The sequence below is a fragment of the Canis lupus genome, chromosome 5, assembly GCF_003254725.2.
Source record: "Canis lupus dingo isolate Sandy chromosome 5, ASM325472v2, whole genome shotgun sequence".
NCBI lineage: Eukaryota > Metazoa > Chordata > Mammalia > Carnivora > Canidae > Canis > Canis lupus.
Window position 1 is genome coordinate 70,403,611 of NC_064247.1, and position 17,769 is coordinate 70,421,379.

The 17,769-nt window shown below is 53.9% G+C and overlaps 1 protein-coding gene across 5 annotated transcripts in view; it reads right to left on the reverse strand.

Annotated features, from left to right (window-relative positions):
• The window catches only part of LOC112646716 (c-Maf inducing protein), a 231,258-nt gene that overhangs the window by 13,405 nt on the left and 200,084 nt on the right, over window positions 1-17,769 (reverse strand). For all 5 annotated transcript variants that reach the window (XM_025426959.3, XM_035716595.2, XM_035716594.2 and 2 more), the window contains 5 exons: window positions 17,148-17,252; window positions 10,665-11,018; window positions 3,363-3,428; window positions 2,163-2,189; window positions 1,900-1,948 (listed from right to left, as the gene is read on the reverse strand). In XM_025426959.3, the coding sequence (XP_025282744.1) occupies window positions 1,900-1,948; window positions 2,163-2,189; window positions 3,363-3,428; window positions 10,665-11,018; window positions 17,148-17,252 (601 nt within the window). The remainder of the gene's footprint in view (window positions 1-1,899; window positions 1,949-2,162; window positions 2,190-3,362; window positions 3,429-10,664; window positions 11,019-17,147; window positions 17,253-17,769) is intronic.

Consider the following 17,769-nt stretch of genomic DNA (forward strand, 5'->3'; position numbering starts at 1 on the left):
CTCAACCACCCTCCCAGAGTTCTGTGTGTCAGTGTGTGGGTGGGCATGTGTGTGTGCGTGTGCAAACGTGTGCGTAAGGAATTCCACATCCACCCTGGCCCCTCCTATAACTGCAGAGAGAGAGAGAGAAAGAGAAAACCGGAGGAAGACAAAGACCTTTACTTCTTCCCCTCCTCCCTGTCCTCAGAAGAGCGCTGAGATGTGCCTGATCGTTTCCTTCAGGAGTGAAGGACAATTTGCTGCCAAAAGCCACTTACTCACAGATATTCAATTGATCACAACCCACACATAAGTAAACAGAAAACAGAGGCGGTGGGGCTTTGATTTTTCCCTCTGAGTTGGAAGGATATCAAACGCTAATTTGTCTACTTCAAAGAAATGAGGAACCAAGAGTATGAAACTCTATTCAGCAAATATATCAAACAATTTATAGCTCTGGCTTCTTCAGGAGGGAGGAGGTGGGAGGCAAGAGCGAGGAAGAGAAACAGAATCAAAGGAGAAGCAGCAGGAGCCTGGCGAGGGGCCTGCTGGGGGCAGGGCCTCCTCCCCCGAGGCCCCAGGACCGGCCCCTTGCTCACCAGTCCCCGGGGCCGTGGTCGGTACCAGGCTTGGGAAGCTCCGTCCCAGCACTTGGCTCGCTTCTCTGCTCTGGGAAGCAGCTAGGACCACTTTTATTTGTCAGTTTCAAAGTTTGTGTTTGAAATAGAGGCTCACTTTCCAGGGGAATTCTGAGAATCTGTCTTCACACGCAGTGAAGGATGGTGTAGACCAGCACCGTGATTCAACCACTTAAGAGCTCCCTATCTGCCACTTTTGCCTCTTCCCACTGTACCTGAGGACCATTTTTGGAATCAGGGTTGAGAATCAAGGTGTTTTAAAACTTGATCCTTCTAGAACTGGTTTACAGTGGGGCCTGAAGAAGAGTATACTCTGGGTCCACTGAGGGGAAGAAACCATTTCCTCCTCTGTCGATCCTTGACCGCCTGCTCTGCTGGGGGTACACGTGTCCTGTCTGTCCCCACCTGGGAGCCAGGGCCCCTCACACCCCCGGCTCCATGCCCACGGAGAAGGGGGGTGTGAGCTCCTCCTCGTCCTGCTCATTTTTGCAGCCCTGTCGGGCCCAGTGCGTCTGCTGCAGAGCTGGCCACTGAACACACTCTGGAGCCACACTCCCTGGGCTTGAATCCTGCCTTGGCCAGGTACCAGCTGTGTGGACCATGGGGACGTCCCTCAGCTTCAGGGTTCCCAACGCTAAAAGGAAGGTGCTTCTGATGTAGGACAGGGTGATGAGAGAACATACTCGTGCTGGTGGGATGGATTCGAGGAGAAAATGCACGTGCCTGATGCAGGGTGAAGCACCTAATCCAGGCCAGCTATTGCTACGCTGATACAGCGGATGGAGGAACCCAGGCCACGCTGAGTCCTGGCTCACACAGCCTCCGGGGGTGGGGGGTGGGGGGGGAAGCTGAGCTCTCCCTGAAGCCCAGATACTGGAGAGATGGAGCAGCCCCTCAGGGAGGCTCTCAGCCACCATGTTCGGGAATGAAACTCGGCTCAGATCCCAGCTCAGATGTCTCCCCTGGTTTGCTGATTCTCAGAACGGCAGGTGTAAGGAGGATCTGGCGCTATGTTGGAACTGGCTGGGAAGCCCAGTGCCAGCCTGCCCCTAAAGCAGGGCCCATGCTCCAAGAAGAAACTGCCAGCTGGTGAGAAACCACCTCTGGTTAGCCTGGGCTTCCAGTAAAGGACAGACATCTCAGGCCAGGCTTACTCCCGCCACATCATGAGGGGGTGGCTGTGTTTGTGCACAAGGCACAGAGCCTTCGTCAACTGTTATGAATGCCCGTGGTAGACGAGGAGGCCCTGCCAGGTGCCTTCGAGGGGGGAGGGAGCCCTCACCTCTTGTCGTGGGTCTTCGGCGAACCTCTGAATCACGTACTTCAGTTCCCTGAAACATATGGGGTGGGGGCAGAGTCATTCCCTGGGCCCTGGTTTGCGAGGACCGTGCTGCAGAACTTCTAGGAGGGGCCACGGTTGCCTCCCAGGATGCATGTGAGTGAGCATGAACAGGCTGGACGGAGGGCCGGCCGCTGGGGGACGGCCTCGGGAGGGAGGACGTTCACACCGCAAGGAGGTAGTGAGGGCGTTGCCCAAATACTCACTTGGTGAACTTCTCGTGGGCAAGAGCTCTGTAACAAAAACAGAGGGAAGACTGCAGTTAGTGGGGTGCTTTTGAAGCCACAATGATCCAGAGATCTTCCTCTGGGAACGGTGAGGCTTTGTCTGATCCGAAGAGTGAGAAGGAAGCTGAGAATGAAACATGGACATCTCGTCCCTACTTGGAACTGTACAACAACGGCCTCCTTTGAGGGGGCAGAGCTAGTAGGAAGGGGAACAGAGGGAGCCCCCCAGCCCCCAGGGCCTGCACCTGCAACAGCGCCCATGACCCAGGCTCCTCTACGACTGCGGCCGTGCTAATTACGGCCCTGAAGCAGTGGGGCGTCTGGGGACCGTTCTCCAGGTGAATTGCATCATGGGCCAACTGTCACGTGTGTCCCCGGGGCCATGGGGACAGCGGCTGCGGCCCATGACGCCACCGCTCTTTGGAGACGGCGTGGCTCTCAGGAGTCAGATTTCTCCGGTCTCGAGTCCTGGGGGCCCCAGGGACCAGCCGGGCCAGCAAATGGGGCAATTACCGGGTGTAATGTCCCCCCTTGGAGAGCCGCATCTCATAAACACAGGCTCGCTAATGGGCTCCTGAGAGAGCCCCGAGCCGCCTCCCGAGGCCTGGCTTCTCCACATCTGTCAAAACAGAGGCCTGGCGGCATTTTAGGGCCTGGTTATTCAGACAAAGCCTTCTCCTCAGGCCATTAACCACCAGACAGTTTTCTCCCTATTTTCCTCGGATCAATTCAATATTGAGAGGAGGGCTGGCAAGAGATGGGGGGGCCCATCTCTGACCCAAGTCGCTGTGGAACACCAGCGAATAATCATAATGGGCGTGACGAGAGAGCATTCAGCATATCACGGGATGGCACAGCAAACGACTCCACGTGCCCGCTCTTGTGTCTTTCACCGTGGCCACCGGAGAGCACAGGCACGTAGTCCTGGTCTCCTCTGAAGCATATCAAAGTCGCTAACTTCGTGGCATGAAGGCCCAGTGGGGAGGGCTTTGTGTGCCTTCCTACTCAGTGCATCCAGTAATGCTGCAGTGAGGTAATCTCCCTGTCTTTCTGAGGGGGGTGGAGGTGTCCCCAGGGGTCCCACAGCTGAAGACCAACCTCTCCATCTCCCACTACTGTCCCTGGTGTTCCCAGGGTGATCTGTGGACCACTGAGGGCAGAGACGGGGAGGGGACTTACTCTTTGGGGAATGGAATGGGTTGAAGCAAGCTGGCCAGGGACGGTCTCCAGTCATCGTAGTCCGACCTAGAGAGAGAAGGAGTGACAGTCAGGCTTGGACTGGATCAGGAGAGGTTTACCGTGTGCTGTCACGGATGGCCCGAGATAGGGAGAGCGTCTGGCAGAGACTCCCATGGCACCTCCTGCTTCCAGGGAGCTGGGAAGACAAGCAGCTGGTATCTACGGGCCTGACAGGACCTGTCCAGAGATTTCCTTACGGCAGCCGAAGGGGCCAGCCCTCCGGCTCCCTGGGGTTTCATCCCACCTCACCCCTGTACCCAGGTTGCCAGATCGTTGCTCCTTCCAGCTTTGGAATTATCAGATCGAAACCCTAACCCTAGCACCTTACAGCGTGCCTGTGTTTAGAGACACACATGCGATGAAGGTAAAACAAGACCATCAGGGTGGGCCCTAACCCAGTGTGCTTAGCATCCTAACGTGGAGAGGAGACAAGGACACACACACACACACACACACACACACACACACACACGGAAGCAGACCCTGTGAGGTCACGGGAAGAAGGCCCAGGAAAGAAGCCTCAGAGGAAACCGCCCCTGCCCACTGCCCACTCCATGATTTCAGACTTCCGGCCTCCAGAACTGCCAGAAAACAAATTTCTGTTGCCGAAGCCACCTGGCTGTGCGGCCACCCAAGCTGACCAGCAAAGGAGGCTTATGTTGGGAATCCAAAGGCATTCTCATTTTTGACCAGAACTGAGGAGCAAATTTATAGGCTGATTCATAAAAAATAAAAATCACATGCTATTTATTTGCAGTTTGGGTCAACCCTCCTGATTTATCAGGTACTTCTACTGCTATGTCCAGATAACAACTTTTTTTTTAATAATCCTAATTTTTTTTTAAATTTTTATTTATGATAGTCACAGAGAGAGAGAGAGAGAGAGAGAGGCAGAGACACAGGCAGAGGGAGAAGCAGGCTCCATACACCGGGAGCCTGACGTGGGATTCGATCCCGGGTCTCCAGGATCGCGCCCTGGGCCAAAGGCAGGCGCTAAACCGCTGCGCCACTCAGGGATCCCCAGATAACAACTCTTTAACAGTCACAGCTAATGACAGTAATAACAACGGTGACAGTAACAGTAACGGGAAAAAAACCCAGCAGCTGCAACTGTGCCAGCACACTATACATGCGTGGCATCGCACCAAGACCTTTACCTCTGTTTGTTTAGTCTTCACAGGGAAGTAAATGAGATGGGCCTTATTCAACAGATGGGGAAACTGAGGCCCAGAGAGGTTAACTGTGCGAGCTAACACAGCTGTGGTGGATGAGAGATCAAATCCAGGCTTGGCAGTTGCCACCTCTGACAGACGGCAGCTGAGGCCTCAGGTGGAACCAGGCACGGAAGGGTCCTGCCCCTACCCTGGCCCAGGGCAGGTTGCTCGAGAACAGAGATGTTAGCATGAACAACAGTGACAGCTGCGATGTGCCGAGCACTCACTGCGTGTTGGGGCCTGCTGAGACCACGGGATCAGCCTGTGTTCCAGACGGGGAGCAGTTAAGTAACGAGCAAAGTGGCTACAGAGAGAGGTCCCAGGAAGCGAAGCAACAGCTCCTGGAGGCCGCTGTGGAGTCAGCAGGGCCCCCACCCTGCCCCCCAACACATTTGTACCAACTGCCCCCCAGGAGGAGCAGGAGGTCAGGAGCAGGAACATGCAGGGCATGGGATGGATGGGCCTTTACTAGACACTAGAGCAGCCACACGTGCCCCGGGTAATACTCACAGACACCCTGCAAGGTGCCAGTTACGACAACCCATTTTGCAGAAGAAAAACAAGGCCCATAGATGCTTCATATTTGTACAAGTCACCAACTGGTACCTTGGATTTGACCTCAAATGCCTCTGTTGGAAAGCAAATCCAGAGGTAGCCAGTGCTGACTGTCCTAAGCCAACCAGGCACCTCTGAGGTCCCAGCACTTTAACCCACATACTAGGAGTGAGGCCACTGGAGCGGCCCTGTCCCCACCCCCGCTGCAGACTGCCCGGGTGCCCAGGTGCACACACACCATGCTTGAAGCAGCCCCAGGAGGGGCCACATCTTATCTCTGCACCTGCCAGGTTGGGCACCAGGCCAGGCAGATGGCTGGTGCCCAGAAGAGGCCTGTTGAGCTGCGGACCCAGCACACACTAGGGAGCTGCAACCAGGGTCTTGGGTTCACCTGCACGTGGAAGAGGATGTTGATAAGTGGAACAGCATGTGTCCTCAGTAGCTGCAAGCTCTAGCATGCAGTCTGACCTGGATCCTGTCTTGGTTGGGGTAGGAAGCTGGATTCTGGGAGGAGGATGTATTTGAAGCACTCATCCAATGGCCTGTGTTGAGGGGGAAGCTACAGTCAGATCCCTACTGTATCTGGCACTGCCCACAGGAGGGCCCTGACACTGCCTGGATTGGCCTGGGCTGAGGAAAGGACCCAGACCTGAATCGTGGGCCTATGGCCCTGGGGCTCCTTTGCATTTAGAATCCAGTGTTTCTTAAGCTTCTTACCACTATCTGGTGGTGCTCCTCTGCCTCCTGCCCCGAGGAGATTTCTGGACATTTGTCTCTGACTGTTCTCCCAATATGCTGTGTATCTGTTTATGTGCTGTATGTCTGTCTGTCTACATTATAGGCACCTTGAGCATCCCGAAAGCCTGCGATGAGCCTTAGGTGTCAACCACCAAACACTCAGTCTTCACATTAATGGGGCCAGGCTGGCTCCAGAACTCCCCAGACCTCCCAACAAGGTCAGGACAGCTGCTGAAGGTCACAGAGCTAATAGGAGGGGAAGCTGGACTCTGAGCACGGGGCCTGATCTCTAGCCTCACATGGCACTTCTTGGATGGTTTAGAAGCCAGATGGCTGAGAACCTCCTTTCTCCTGCTGTGGTGGGTGTGGGTAACACCAGGGACAAGCAGGGCAGGTGAGGGGGTGGACACAGGAAATGGGGACAGGGTGGTTCCCAGGGCTTGGGACAGCTGCTTTGCCCTGGCAGACATACAATGGACATGCAGCAGAACTGGAAGCCGACTTGACAGCTGCTGCCCTCTAAGCTGCCCCGTGGACAAGACGCTTCCTCCCAGCACACGCTTTCCTCCTGCTTCCCAGGACTTTTCTGCACGATGTGGGGAGAATGCTGCCCTATCCACATGATAGAAGCTGATGCACCAGCCAGAGGGCAGGTGCACCATGTGAGCCTTGAGAAGCCAGGAGTCCCCAGCACACTGGCCTGGAACAGGCAGGCCTTGCCCTGACAGCTGCATGTACAGCAGCACCCAACCTGAATGCCAGCCCCCGTTGGGCCACAAGCCAGACAACACAGTGTGGTGGCTCCCTGCGCTGGGGGCATCTGGTTCTGGCAATGCTCCCAGGACTTGGTTCAGTTCCACCAGCATAGCCACCCTCCTCTCCAGGTCTGTGTGTTTGGAAGCTGTTTCAGCCAGTCCTCGTCTGACAGGGTGTCCGAACTCCTAAACAATTCCTGTCCCTGCAGCAAACCACTGGTGTTCACTGGGAAGCTGTGGCATCTGGCTGGGGCAGGTCTTTACCGAGCAGCACTGTCCCGGGTGATGCGTGACACTTTCTGTGTCCACCACCCAGTGCCTGCCTCTACGTTCTGGTTATGCTGCCCAGTTTTTAGGACAACCCAAAATCTGTCTGCATTTTCCCTGGAGGCCCCTGAGGGATGAAGCATCTTTTGGCTCACTTCCAGCCCAATAAGACCTCTTGCAAAATGCATTTGTTTGCAAAAGATCAAGTAGTCAGATTTGAGCTGGTCAGAAGCCCATGCCCTTGCCTGTGGCCTCCCGTGTATCAGCAGCTTCCCACACTCCATCCCACTAGGCAGGGCAATGTCGTCGCTACTCAGGTTCAGGGGAACTAGGAAGGAGGTCAGTTGGGTCTCCTGGCACTTAGCACAGAGCTTAGCCCAGTGGACATGTACGGCTAGCGTCTGATAGAGGAATGCTGGAATAAATGTGTGAACTGCACACAGCTTGCAGGTTCAGAGGAGGACTCCAAACTCCTAGAGACCCAAACCTGCTCGGTCTTGCTTCTGAGTCCACATTCTTTCCATCGTACCACCCAGCCTGGGCCTCACAGGCCTGTGCTGGGAAGAGTTTTCCTTTTTAAGGGTCTCCAGGGAACTTCTTGGGGCTTATGTTACTTTTCGAAGGTGTCAGAGTCTAATGATGCACAGGTCTTCTTGTGGGCACGAAACTAATCAGGGGCTATGTGCTGGGCTGGGCTGCCCACGCTCTGGGGAGCGGCAGGGCCTGCCCTGGTAGATGGGCCAGGCCCAGGCTTTAAGTGTGGCTTCTTTGGTCCCCACAACGCTGTTAAGATCCCCTCCCCCAATTCCATATTAAATTCTCTGTTTTTTCCTTTTTACACACATCTCTCAGCAGGGAGTATTCCTGTTGGTAACAGCCACACACTTTCACCAAGAACCAGCACCGGGCCAGCAGTGGAAAGGCCCTCTGTCATGACACCCATTGTACAGACAAGAAAACCGAATCTCAGGAGCCAAGAAGGCTGCCCCAGTTACACAGCCGGTGAAGTGAGATGGCCACAAGTCCTCAATTCTCAGACAGCACACGTGTCGTGCAATCTGAATGTGCACTGAATGCCATATTCGGGCTTTTTTCCTCTCAAAGTGCTGCTGTTAAATCAAGGATACATCTCACTCCCAACAGTATCTCAAAATAGAGGAAACACCGTTATAACCAGAAACTGTAGTAACTCCCACTTGCCCAGTATCTGTGCCTGCGAGCCGTCTACACTGCGCTGGCGCCCAGGGAATGTCCATCTCATGCTCGTGCCCAGAGGCAGCTGTGGCTCAGAGAGGACCAGTAACTCACCCCGGGCCACAAGCCACTCCTGGCACCCATGGCCCCGGATGCAGCATCTGGCTCTGAATCTGTGCTTTTTCCTCCATCCACTGGAGCTGCTGAGGTTTGTGAGTCCGATGTGTCTGAGGGCCTCATGTTGGCCAGCGACACAAGCAAGCAGCAGGGTTAGGGAAGGGGGCGGCTAGGAGAATTTATCAGGTCCCAATTGTGTTCTCAGCCTCCCCTCCACCAAGTGAAAAAGGCTTCCAACACGTTGTGGAGACCTGCGGGCAGGGGTGAGGTGCTACTCGGGGCAGCAGTCAGGAATCCACCTGGCTCCTGCTGGCCAGCCCTAGACCGGGCACCTGACCTGCCACCCCTCCCCCCACCACACCCTGGCAGCTGGGCCATGCAGGCAATGGGAGCAGACCAGAAGAACAGAATCGCATTCGTGAGCGTGTTTACGAAGAAGGAAAAAAAATATGTGTCAACTGCATGATGAAGCACAAACCCTCAGTGTGTAATGAGAAATGTGAGTTGGGGCGCAAGCCGGCAGAAGGCCTGGGAGTTGCAGGTGTTTATGGAGAACAGCTGGAAGAAGGAAGGGGGCTGGGGCAAGGCACAGGCCATGGCTGCCCTGTCCCCTGGAGGGCCGATCGCCGCTCCTGGGAGAAAGTGGGGGCTGCCCCTTGCTTTAAAGAAAATGACTGTGTTCTCAAAAACGCCATCTGAGTGTGTGTGCCTAGCGGTGTGTGTGCATGCACCTGTGTATCCGTTTGTGCAAGTATATGTATATGTATATACCACAGGCCTTCGTTTTCCAGCTCCCAGTCCAGGTCAGCAGCTCACCAGGCAACTGACAGGTGCCTCCACTCTGTAGCCCACCAGTGCACTCTTGGCAACACCACGTTCACCAGAGAGGCTGAGCACAGGCTGCATAGCCAAGCAACAACACAGGGACTCGGTGAAAGTCCGGCAATACCGACCAGCCCCGGGAGCCAGGCATACCCCTGGATCGAGGGGCCCTCGTGCTGGGTCACTAGACAGGCACCATGCATGGGTTAGATGTGACCACAGAGTCATGCCCATCATCCCTCTGAAAAGCCCCTACCCAGCACTGACTGCACCTGGAAATGCCAGGGTCTAGACTCAGTCCTGAGAGTAGGGCAGAGCTCCATTTGAAGCCTAGGACTTGTGGGAGTGACATGGGGAGGCATCTGCTGGGATCTCTAGACCAAGGAGGCCCCTTTGCCTGGGTCTCCACGAAACAGGTGCGTGTGAGCTCGAGACGGGTCTGGGTGGTACAAGTGTGAATGGCAGAACTGGAAAGCCCCCTGAGGGTCAAATATTAAGAGCCCTTTATTCTAGAGGCATAAACCGAGACCTGAGGATGGGTAGGGATGGGCCCGGAGCAGCTAGCTCAGAAGCAGCACCAACCGGAACAGACCTGAGCCTCGTCTCCTTCTCTGAGCTCTTCCCATCAGCCAGGCCTGCACACAGGCTGATCTGCACGCCATCCTCTATCCCTGCCCACTGGGCACGGCTGGGAGTCAGGGCCCTGGGACTTGACATGAAAGACACACCAAGCACCCAAAGCATGCATAGATCACACAACACAGAAACATGGTCCCATGCTGGCTCGCAGGCGTATCTGCAGGCATGCACACAGAGAAACACACACATACTCCAACTTATGTGCACAAATGCTTGACCCACACTGTGCACTCAAGCTGCTCATGCCCAGAAGCAGCACAAGCACCCAGACCCCCTCATACTTGTGCACTTACACATACAAGCACTCAAAACACACATCTAGAACCCTGCCAGAAAAATCCACATAAACCCCACATCCAACTCACACACACATACACACACTCAAGCAACCACATACATGTTATATGCCCACAAACTCAAAGCCACTTAAACATACACGCACTCACAAACTCAGAATGAGCCCCTCTGCCCACTGAAGCAAAATGTAAAGACATTCACACACTCGCAGACACACTTGGGTACCCCTGTGCTCATGGACATTCTGGCAGCGGTTGCAGACACTTATACACTCATTCTCAAACTCATGGACACACCTATATACGTTATGCTTATGCACACATCTGTACATGTGCCCGGATGCTCCAGCACACATGGACACTTGTAGCCCTCTGTATACCCCCCACACATACGCACACTCTCGTGCACAAGCATATGTTCATAGACCTATACACCCTAAATGTGTGCCTTCATGCCCTCCAGTATGCATCCTGTGCACCAGTTGCATTTATGCACACCTGAAGTGTGCACATTTATACCTGTGCCCACACACTCAGCAGGCTCTGCCCTGCCTGCCTTGAACTGGCAAACAGCTGCATGCAGCCTCACAGCCAAGTCCCCCTCTCCTGCCCTACCGGTGACAGGCATGCAGAGGGGACACTCACAGCAGCTTGAGGATTTCCACGTAGCAGCCGAGTGTGCGGTCGGCCTGGGGACCCAGCTCGATGCTCATGGTGCTACAGGCAGGGCTGACCATGAGGCAGTCGATGAGGTTGGGCTCGCTGTCGTTGCCCGCGCTGGCCGTCAGCGCCGGCTTGGCAGTGCTGGTATGCTCCACCTCCACGTGGATCTCGCTGGAGGCCACGACTACCGACTTGAGTCGCGCCTCGGACAGTGTGGCTTCCTGAGACACCAGGTCTGGGCTAGGGTGCAGAAGGCGCAGAGGTAAGGTGGGCTTCCGGTCGCAGGGCTGCTGGCAGCCGTTCCGGATCTCCTTCAGGCTGGGGGAATTGTCGCGGCTGGAGGGAGAGACGGAGAGGGTGTGTGAGCACGGGCCACCCGCCACGAGCTACAGCCCAGTGAACACAACGGGCTCTACCGAGCAGATCGCCTCCCTGAAGCCCCGTGGTGGTGCCGGGGGTGAGGAGGTCCTATCAGCGAGGACACTGTGGCTCAGTCTGGGAGAGCACTCTGCTCCTAGTGTGAAGATAGGGAGAGGTGGAGGTAGCATCCACATCTGAGTGTCTCACTAAAGCTCACGCTGAAGTCCATTCCACACACAGCTGAGGAATGGACGAGTGAATGTCAACTTCTACATGATACCTGTAAGGCCCTGGTGGTCACCTCCACCACAAGGCCTTCCCTGGCCAGCTAAGGAGATCTCCTGAGTGCCTTTGCTTCTAGTTGCATCCTGGAACCTGGCTGCCCCTCTTTCCCCCTGGGCAGGGCCCAGACCTCACCTCTACATCCCTGGCCAGGTGAGAAAGCTCAGCATCCATCTCTACCTGGAAGCTCACTTCAAAGGGACCCTAACTCCCAGAATTCTAGCCTCCTGCAGCCTGCAGGTCCCTCCTGTCCACAGAATCACCCTGGCTCTTTGCAGAACCTCCAGGGATGGTATCTCCAACCGCCTGGAGGAATGGTGTTTGTTAACAGGCGTTCACTGAGGAAAGGGCTCTGTGGCATCACTGATGTCACATCTGTGTGGGAAATGCTGGGCCAAGCACAATGAAATTAGGCCTCTATACAGCAGGACTTGTCAGAACCTTGAGGCTTGTTAAAGCACCCCTCCCGCCCCCCGGCCATTCAGTGGGAGGCTCATTAAAATGAAGGCAATTCCAGCAATGGGCTTTCTTTGTTGGTGCTCCTGGGCAGCACAACACTAAATGCTATCACAGACCACACAGATATTCTCAGACCTCTCTGAACAGCCAGTATTACCATCTCCACGTTACAGGTGAGGAAAGACACTCTCAGAGGTCATATGACCTATCCTTGATCACATGGATTCTAAGCTGAGGTGGCTGGGATTTGAAACTAGGTCTCTGACTATAAAGCCTTGATTCCTCACCACCATGGTGGCTTCCAAGATACTGTATGATCCTGTGCAGATCCTCCTCCTCCTCCATGAAATCTTCCCTGATTTCTTCCATTTGCCACCTTTACACTTCTACCCCTGAACTAGAGCTTTCCACCCCTGGCTGGATACCGGTATCCCTGGTACTGAACATCCTGAAGCCCAGTGAAATCAGAATCTCTGGGCTGGGGTCCAGATACCAGTAACTTTCTGGGCTCTCATGTGTGGTCAAGGTTGAGTCCACAGTTCCAAGAGACTCTGAACATGACAGCATGATCATAAATAGCTGCTTGTCTAGGCTCTCCCTAAATGTGCCACACACAAGTGCCCTGTGCTCACAAAGAGATGTACGCATTCCTCGTACACAAGGACTGGCTGAGCACACATCTCGGATGCAATGTACCTGGAGGGCCTGAATTTCTCCAGCACGTGCTACACACCAGGCCTCAGCTGAGCCCACCAAGGATGTTTGATAAATACACTATAAACTCTGCTGGGGAAGAGCAAAACCCATCAACTAAAGTCCGAGAATTCAACGGCTGGTGGAAAATTGCGTGTGGTCCGGGGTGTGTGTGGGGGCAGTGTAACCATCTCCGCAGGCTCAGAGCTAATTTGCTACCCAAATACTCAACACTCCATTTCCCTTTGTTTGCCTCTGCCGGGATTTAGGAGTGGATTTTCAAGGCTGTTTGGCTCAGATCGGGTGATTTTCCAGCGAGCTATGCTAACCTGGGTCAAGTTGTCTGTTCTTTTGTGAGTATATCGTGTACCCACCGAGAGCACTGAGGACAGGCTCAGAGGACACAGGACTTTATCTTCCAGGGACTGACCACCAGAGTGGGATGAACCTGAGCCTGGGAAAGGTCTCGCAGTACTGCAGCCCTTCGGTGACTTCCTGGAGGAACTAAAAGGAAACTACTCTGGGCTCCAAGGGCGCTGGGTTGCTCTGAGCTAGAAGCTGGGACAGGCCTATGCAGGATGCAGCAGGACCCGCCTCGCGCTCCCGAGGCCTCCCCCTGGGCACCTGGTTGGAATCCACACAAGGTCACACTTTACCTTCTGGTCCATCCTCCGAGTAGCAGCAGCCAGTGGGGGAGTTTGGAAACTGACATCTCAACAAATCCTGTCTCTACTTAAAACCTATCAGCGACCCCAATGCTCTCAGAACGAACACTCCACAACTGAAACACAGGGCCAGCGCTGCCACTCAAAGCGTGGTCCCCAAGCAGCAGGCGCAGCAGCAGTGGTATTACAGGGAGGCTGCTAGACAAGCAGAGTCTCAGGCTTCCCCAGCAGACCTGCTGAATCTTGAATCTGCATTTTAATGTCACCCCCAGGAGCTGCTCAGCACAGGAAGCTGGAGGCCTGGCCTGGCTGCTGTCCTCTCCAACTTCATCTTTGCTTCTCTTTCTCTCTCTGCTCTCTCTGTGACACTGTTCCCCTCCCTGCCTCCCCTACAGTGGCCTTTATCCAGGAGCAGATCACTTGTGGACTTTGCACAGAAATCGAATTCCTGGGCCTATCCAGGAAATCCTGTGTCCCATCTGCATTTTAAAGAAGGAGCCTGAGGATTCTGAGGCAGGTACATAAGGACCACAGATGGAAAAGGTGACTAATGCCAACCCCATCTGCACTGCTGGGCCTTGGCACGTGCTGTTTTCTCTGCCCGGATCACTTGTTCTGCCTCTCGCCTTGCCGACAGGCAGGAACTCTCAACTTAGAGAGGTTTTACCTCCCTGAAGGATCCCTTCCTCACCTCCCCCCAGAGCAGGAGTTCTCAACTCTGGCCACATACTCAGTTTGCCTGGGAAGCTTAAAATTAAAAAACAGCAACAACAACAAAAACAAAACAAAACTGGGGCTATCTCGTTTAAATTAGATTTATGGAGGATGGGGCCCAGGCACTCCTTTTTTTCTTTTTTTAGAATATGACCAGTGTTACGCTGATGTAAATAACTCACCAGGAAAAAAGAGCCTGACTGTAGTATTTGCCAGTGTCCTCGGTGAGAATACTACCATGACTGGACCCAAACTCTCAAGGTGCCATCACTGACCATGGAATTGGGAAGTGCTATGCTTCCGAATGCCTGTAGGGTTCTAGTACACCCTGGCTGGAATTTAAACTCATGGTCACATACTTCCATCTCAGGTGCAGAGCTTCGTGAACTTTTACACATCCCCTTGTGTAAAACGTAGCCACCAGGTCAGGATTCCTCCACCCTGGCACTATGGACATGGAGGGCCAGGTCAGTTTCTGCGGGGGGCTCCCATGCACACGGCAGCATGTTTAGCAGCAGTCCTGACTTCCGCCCGCTGGATGCCAGCAGCACCCCTCCTCCTGCCCAAGTTGTGGCAACCCAAAAGGCTTCCGGATACTGTCAGGTGCCCCTTGGAGGTCAAAATTGCTCCCAGTTGAGAACCCCTCACCTAGATCGAGGTGGAAAACATTTCTAGAAACCCAGAGGCTTCTCTCATGCCCTTCTACCTACCTCCCCATCCCAAAGGTGGCCATTCTCTGCCCTCTACCACCACATATTCCTTTTCTTATTCTGAAATTCCAGGAAGAAGAAACACACTGTATGTATCTTTTGGGTCTGGCTTCTGTTGCCCAATTCTGCATTTGGGAGATTTATTCACGGTTTGCTGATTGTTCTGGTTTATCCATTCTTGCTGTGCTATAGCATCCCTTTGTGTGAACGGACACCAACTACCCATCCATTCTACTGTTGCAGGACATTGGAGTTGAGGCAGATTTTCGTTAGGGGCTGTTACAAATAACGCTGTTAGAACATTCCTGCACGTGTCTTCTGATGAATACAGCAAAAGCTATGAGCAGCTGGGTCACAGGGTATGTGCGTGCTTAGCATATGTTCTGATTTTGTCAACCCTTCCCAGCTGACAGGCTGCCAGGGTTGAGACTCTCAGACACAGACCACGTTAATGATGCGTCTGGCTTCCACCCTCACAGCCCTGACCAACACATACTATAAAACTGCTTGCTTGCTCCCTCCCTCCTCCTCCATCTCCTGCTATGCTGTCCGTTCTGGGTGGGCAAGGGCTCCATCTAGCTGGTTCACCTTTGTGCCTTCCGCGCCTGGCACAAGAGCTGTCACCACATTAGGGCTGAGAGGATGAGATGGACAAGAGTCGGTTGCTGCCGCCCCGGTCCTCTATACGTGCAGTAGTGTGTGCAGTTCCTAATTCTGGTCCTTTCCACCCCTGCCCCTCTCCTGGGATGGGTGTCGGGAGAGGGATTTCCTGTGTTCTGTTTCCTGCTCCTGAGTTAGGGAAGCCTGCTGCAGGGCACCTGGCAGGGCTTTGAGGACTTAGTGGGAGCATTCTGGGAGGTGCTGTATCGTGCTACTGCTCCTGCCCCCTCCCATTCTCAGGCCAGGTGTCCACCAAGTGGGCCCTGGGAGGCCGAGATGTGTCACAGGCCTCTGGAAGAAAAGGAGTCTAAGAGTGTGTGACTCTCCAATGGTTTTCCTGCTTCCCAAGGTGGCCTGCGTTAGTAGTGCATGCAGGCTGGCTGCAGAGCTTCAGTGTAGGAGGCCAAAGACAATGACTGTATACAAGGGATGCTGGGATGGTTGTACCAGCCATGTGCCACCCTCTGACATTCTTCTTTCTTTCTTTTCTTTCCTTTTCTTTTTTTTTTCATTTATTTTGCTTTTAATATAACATGCTGTAGGACATAGAACAGGCACTTGTGAATGAACTGCATGACATCTTCATGTTCTGGCCCCAGGGGTACTATCACCTCTTTGTGAACAGGGAAATGAGTCAAGATTGGACAGGCCCACTTCAAGTATCAGGACCTAGGGCTAAGGACGTTAAAAACAGTAATCCATCCTTTTCAAGTCCTAAGAAAATATGCCCTGAATAAGTTTTTGTGGCCCCTTCCCCAAGACTTCAAAGTACAGTGTTTGTTTCAGAGGTCTCATTTGTAGATTTTCCGTGTCTCAGAATGCTCTACTGCCTTCTCTCTAAGGACTGAAATATACTCCTGCTATGCTCCCAGCTCCAGCTATACACATTTTAGTCTCTGGGAGTTGTGCAATGTACCACTTGAACAACTGGATAGAAGAGCTACAGCAGATGCCACCTGGTCCCACACATCATATCCTAATGGCCCCAGAGGTCACTGTATAAAGTTCTACAGAAACTAGTGGCATCTGCGTCACTCTGCATCCCAGGAGTGAACCTCAGTCAGAACAGAATGGAAGCTGGCAGGTAACTACCTCAGGGGAATGACTCAGACGTGTTGTACACAGTCTCCGGGGAGGTCCCAGTGGGGAATGCACAGGTGTCTGCAGTGGTCATCAGACTTTACTGGCTGTCCTCCTTTCTTGGGTCCCCTCCCAGAGCTTCCTAGGGTTACTTCTCTAATAAGCTGCTTGCACCCAAGCCCCGGAAGACCCAAGGCCATGGCCCTGCCATGCCCTTTTCTGGTCGCTCTCTACCATCTGGTTCCATTTTATTGTTTTCTCAGCCTTTCTCCGACTCAATCCTGCGTATTGTAGGTTATCTCCCCCAGTAGCCCCTAAAACCCTGCCTGACACATGGGCACTCAAGAGATACATGCACACCACGGGCAAAATAAAATCCTGTGCTGACAAAGACAAGGTGGAAAGGGAGCAACCTACTGCCAGCCCTTGTGCACAGACACCCACACATTCACACGCATGGACATCACTCACAACCCCCCCCACACCTGCACCTGTGTGCACACGTTCTCGCTCTCACACAAGGCCCAATGTGGCACACACTGTGTGCCAGGTGATGAGAAATCTTCAGAATAAAACACTTGTTCCTGAAGCCAAGTCAACACAACAGCCTCACAGTTGCCAGTGTTGATTCACAGTGTTTGCTTTTCCAGTAACATCCCTAGGTTCTGGGCTGGGAATCAAGGGGCACTCAGGATTGGCAAACACACTTGAGGCAGTCCCAGCGAACGCCACTCTCTGACCTGGTACAAGCCTCCCTCGCCAGTGACTTGGCCCTTCACTGTCCCCATCCCGAGGTGGTGGCAGCCCCCACGCAGGCTCTCCTGGTGGCAGCAGCAACTGACCTGTTGATGAACTCTTCGTAGCAGGAATAGATGGCAGCCAGGCACACGGCCACCAGGTTGGGCAGGACCCGGGGGTGGGGGCAGTGCCCCGTGGGGCCGTGCATGCTGGAAGAGAGCAGAGGACAGGGTGAGCAGGCCAGCTACAACAGTGGTGCCTGTGTGGGGAGGTGGGGCAGGCTGCAGCACCTGTCAGGGTAGGGGGCGCACCAAGCTCTTTGCTGGGGATCCAGCAGTACCAGGATCTGGGTCCTGGCTCTGCCACGGGCAGTTAGTGGAGAGCCAAGCTCCAGGCTGCAGGTTTTCGATCCACGTGCCTGGTTCAAGTCCATTCTCAGTTTGCTCAGCTATAAAAGGGGAACATGGCCCCTCCTCAGTGGGTTATAACTAGGACCCCAGTTCATGGAAACACTCAGCATACGGTAGTCACATGTGCTGGGACAGTCATATTTACACCTAGGGGTTTTGGAATAATAATTCGTAGTACCACATTTCAGTCTCAAAAGTGGCCTTATTTGAAAGAAAAGATTATTATGGTCACTCTGGCCCAGCATGGAGCCTGGGACACATTTGCTAAGTCTGCCCTTAAAGCCAGGTGTTCTTTATTATGGCTCTCTCTGTGCCT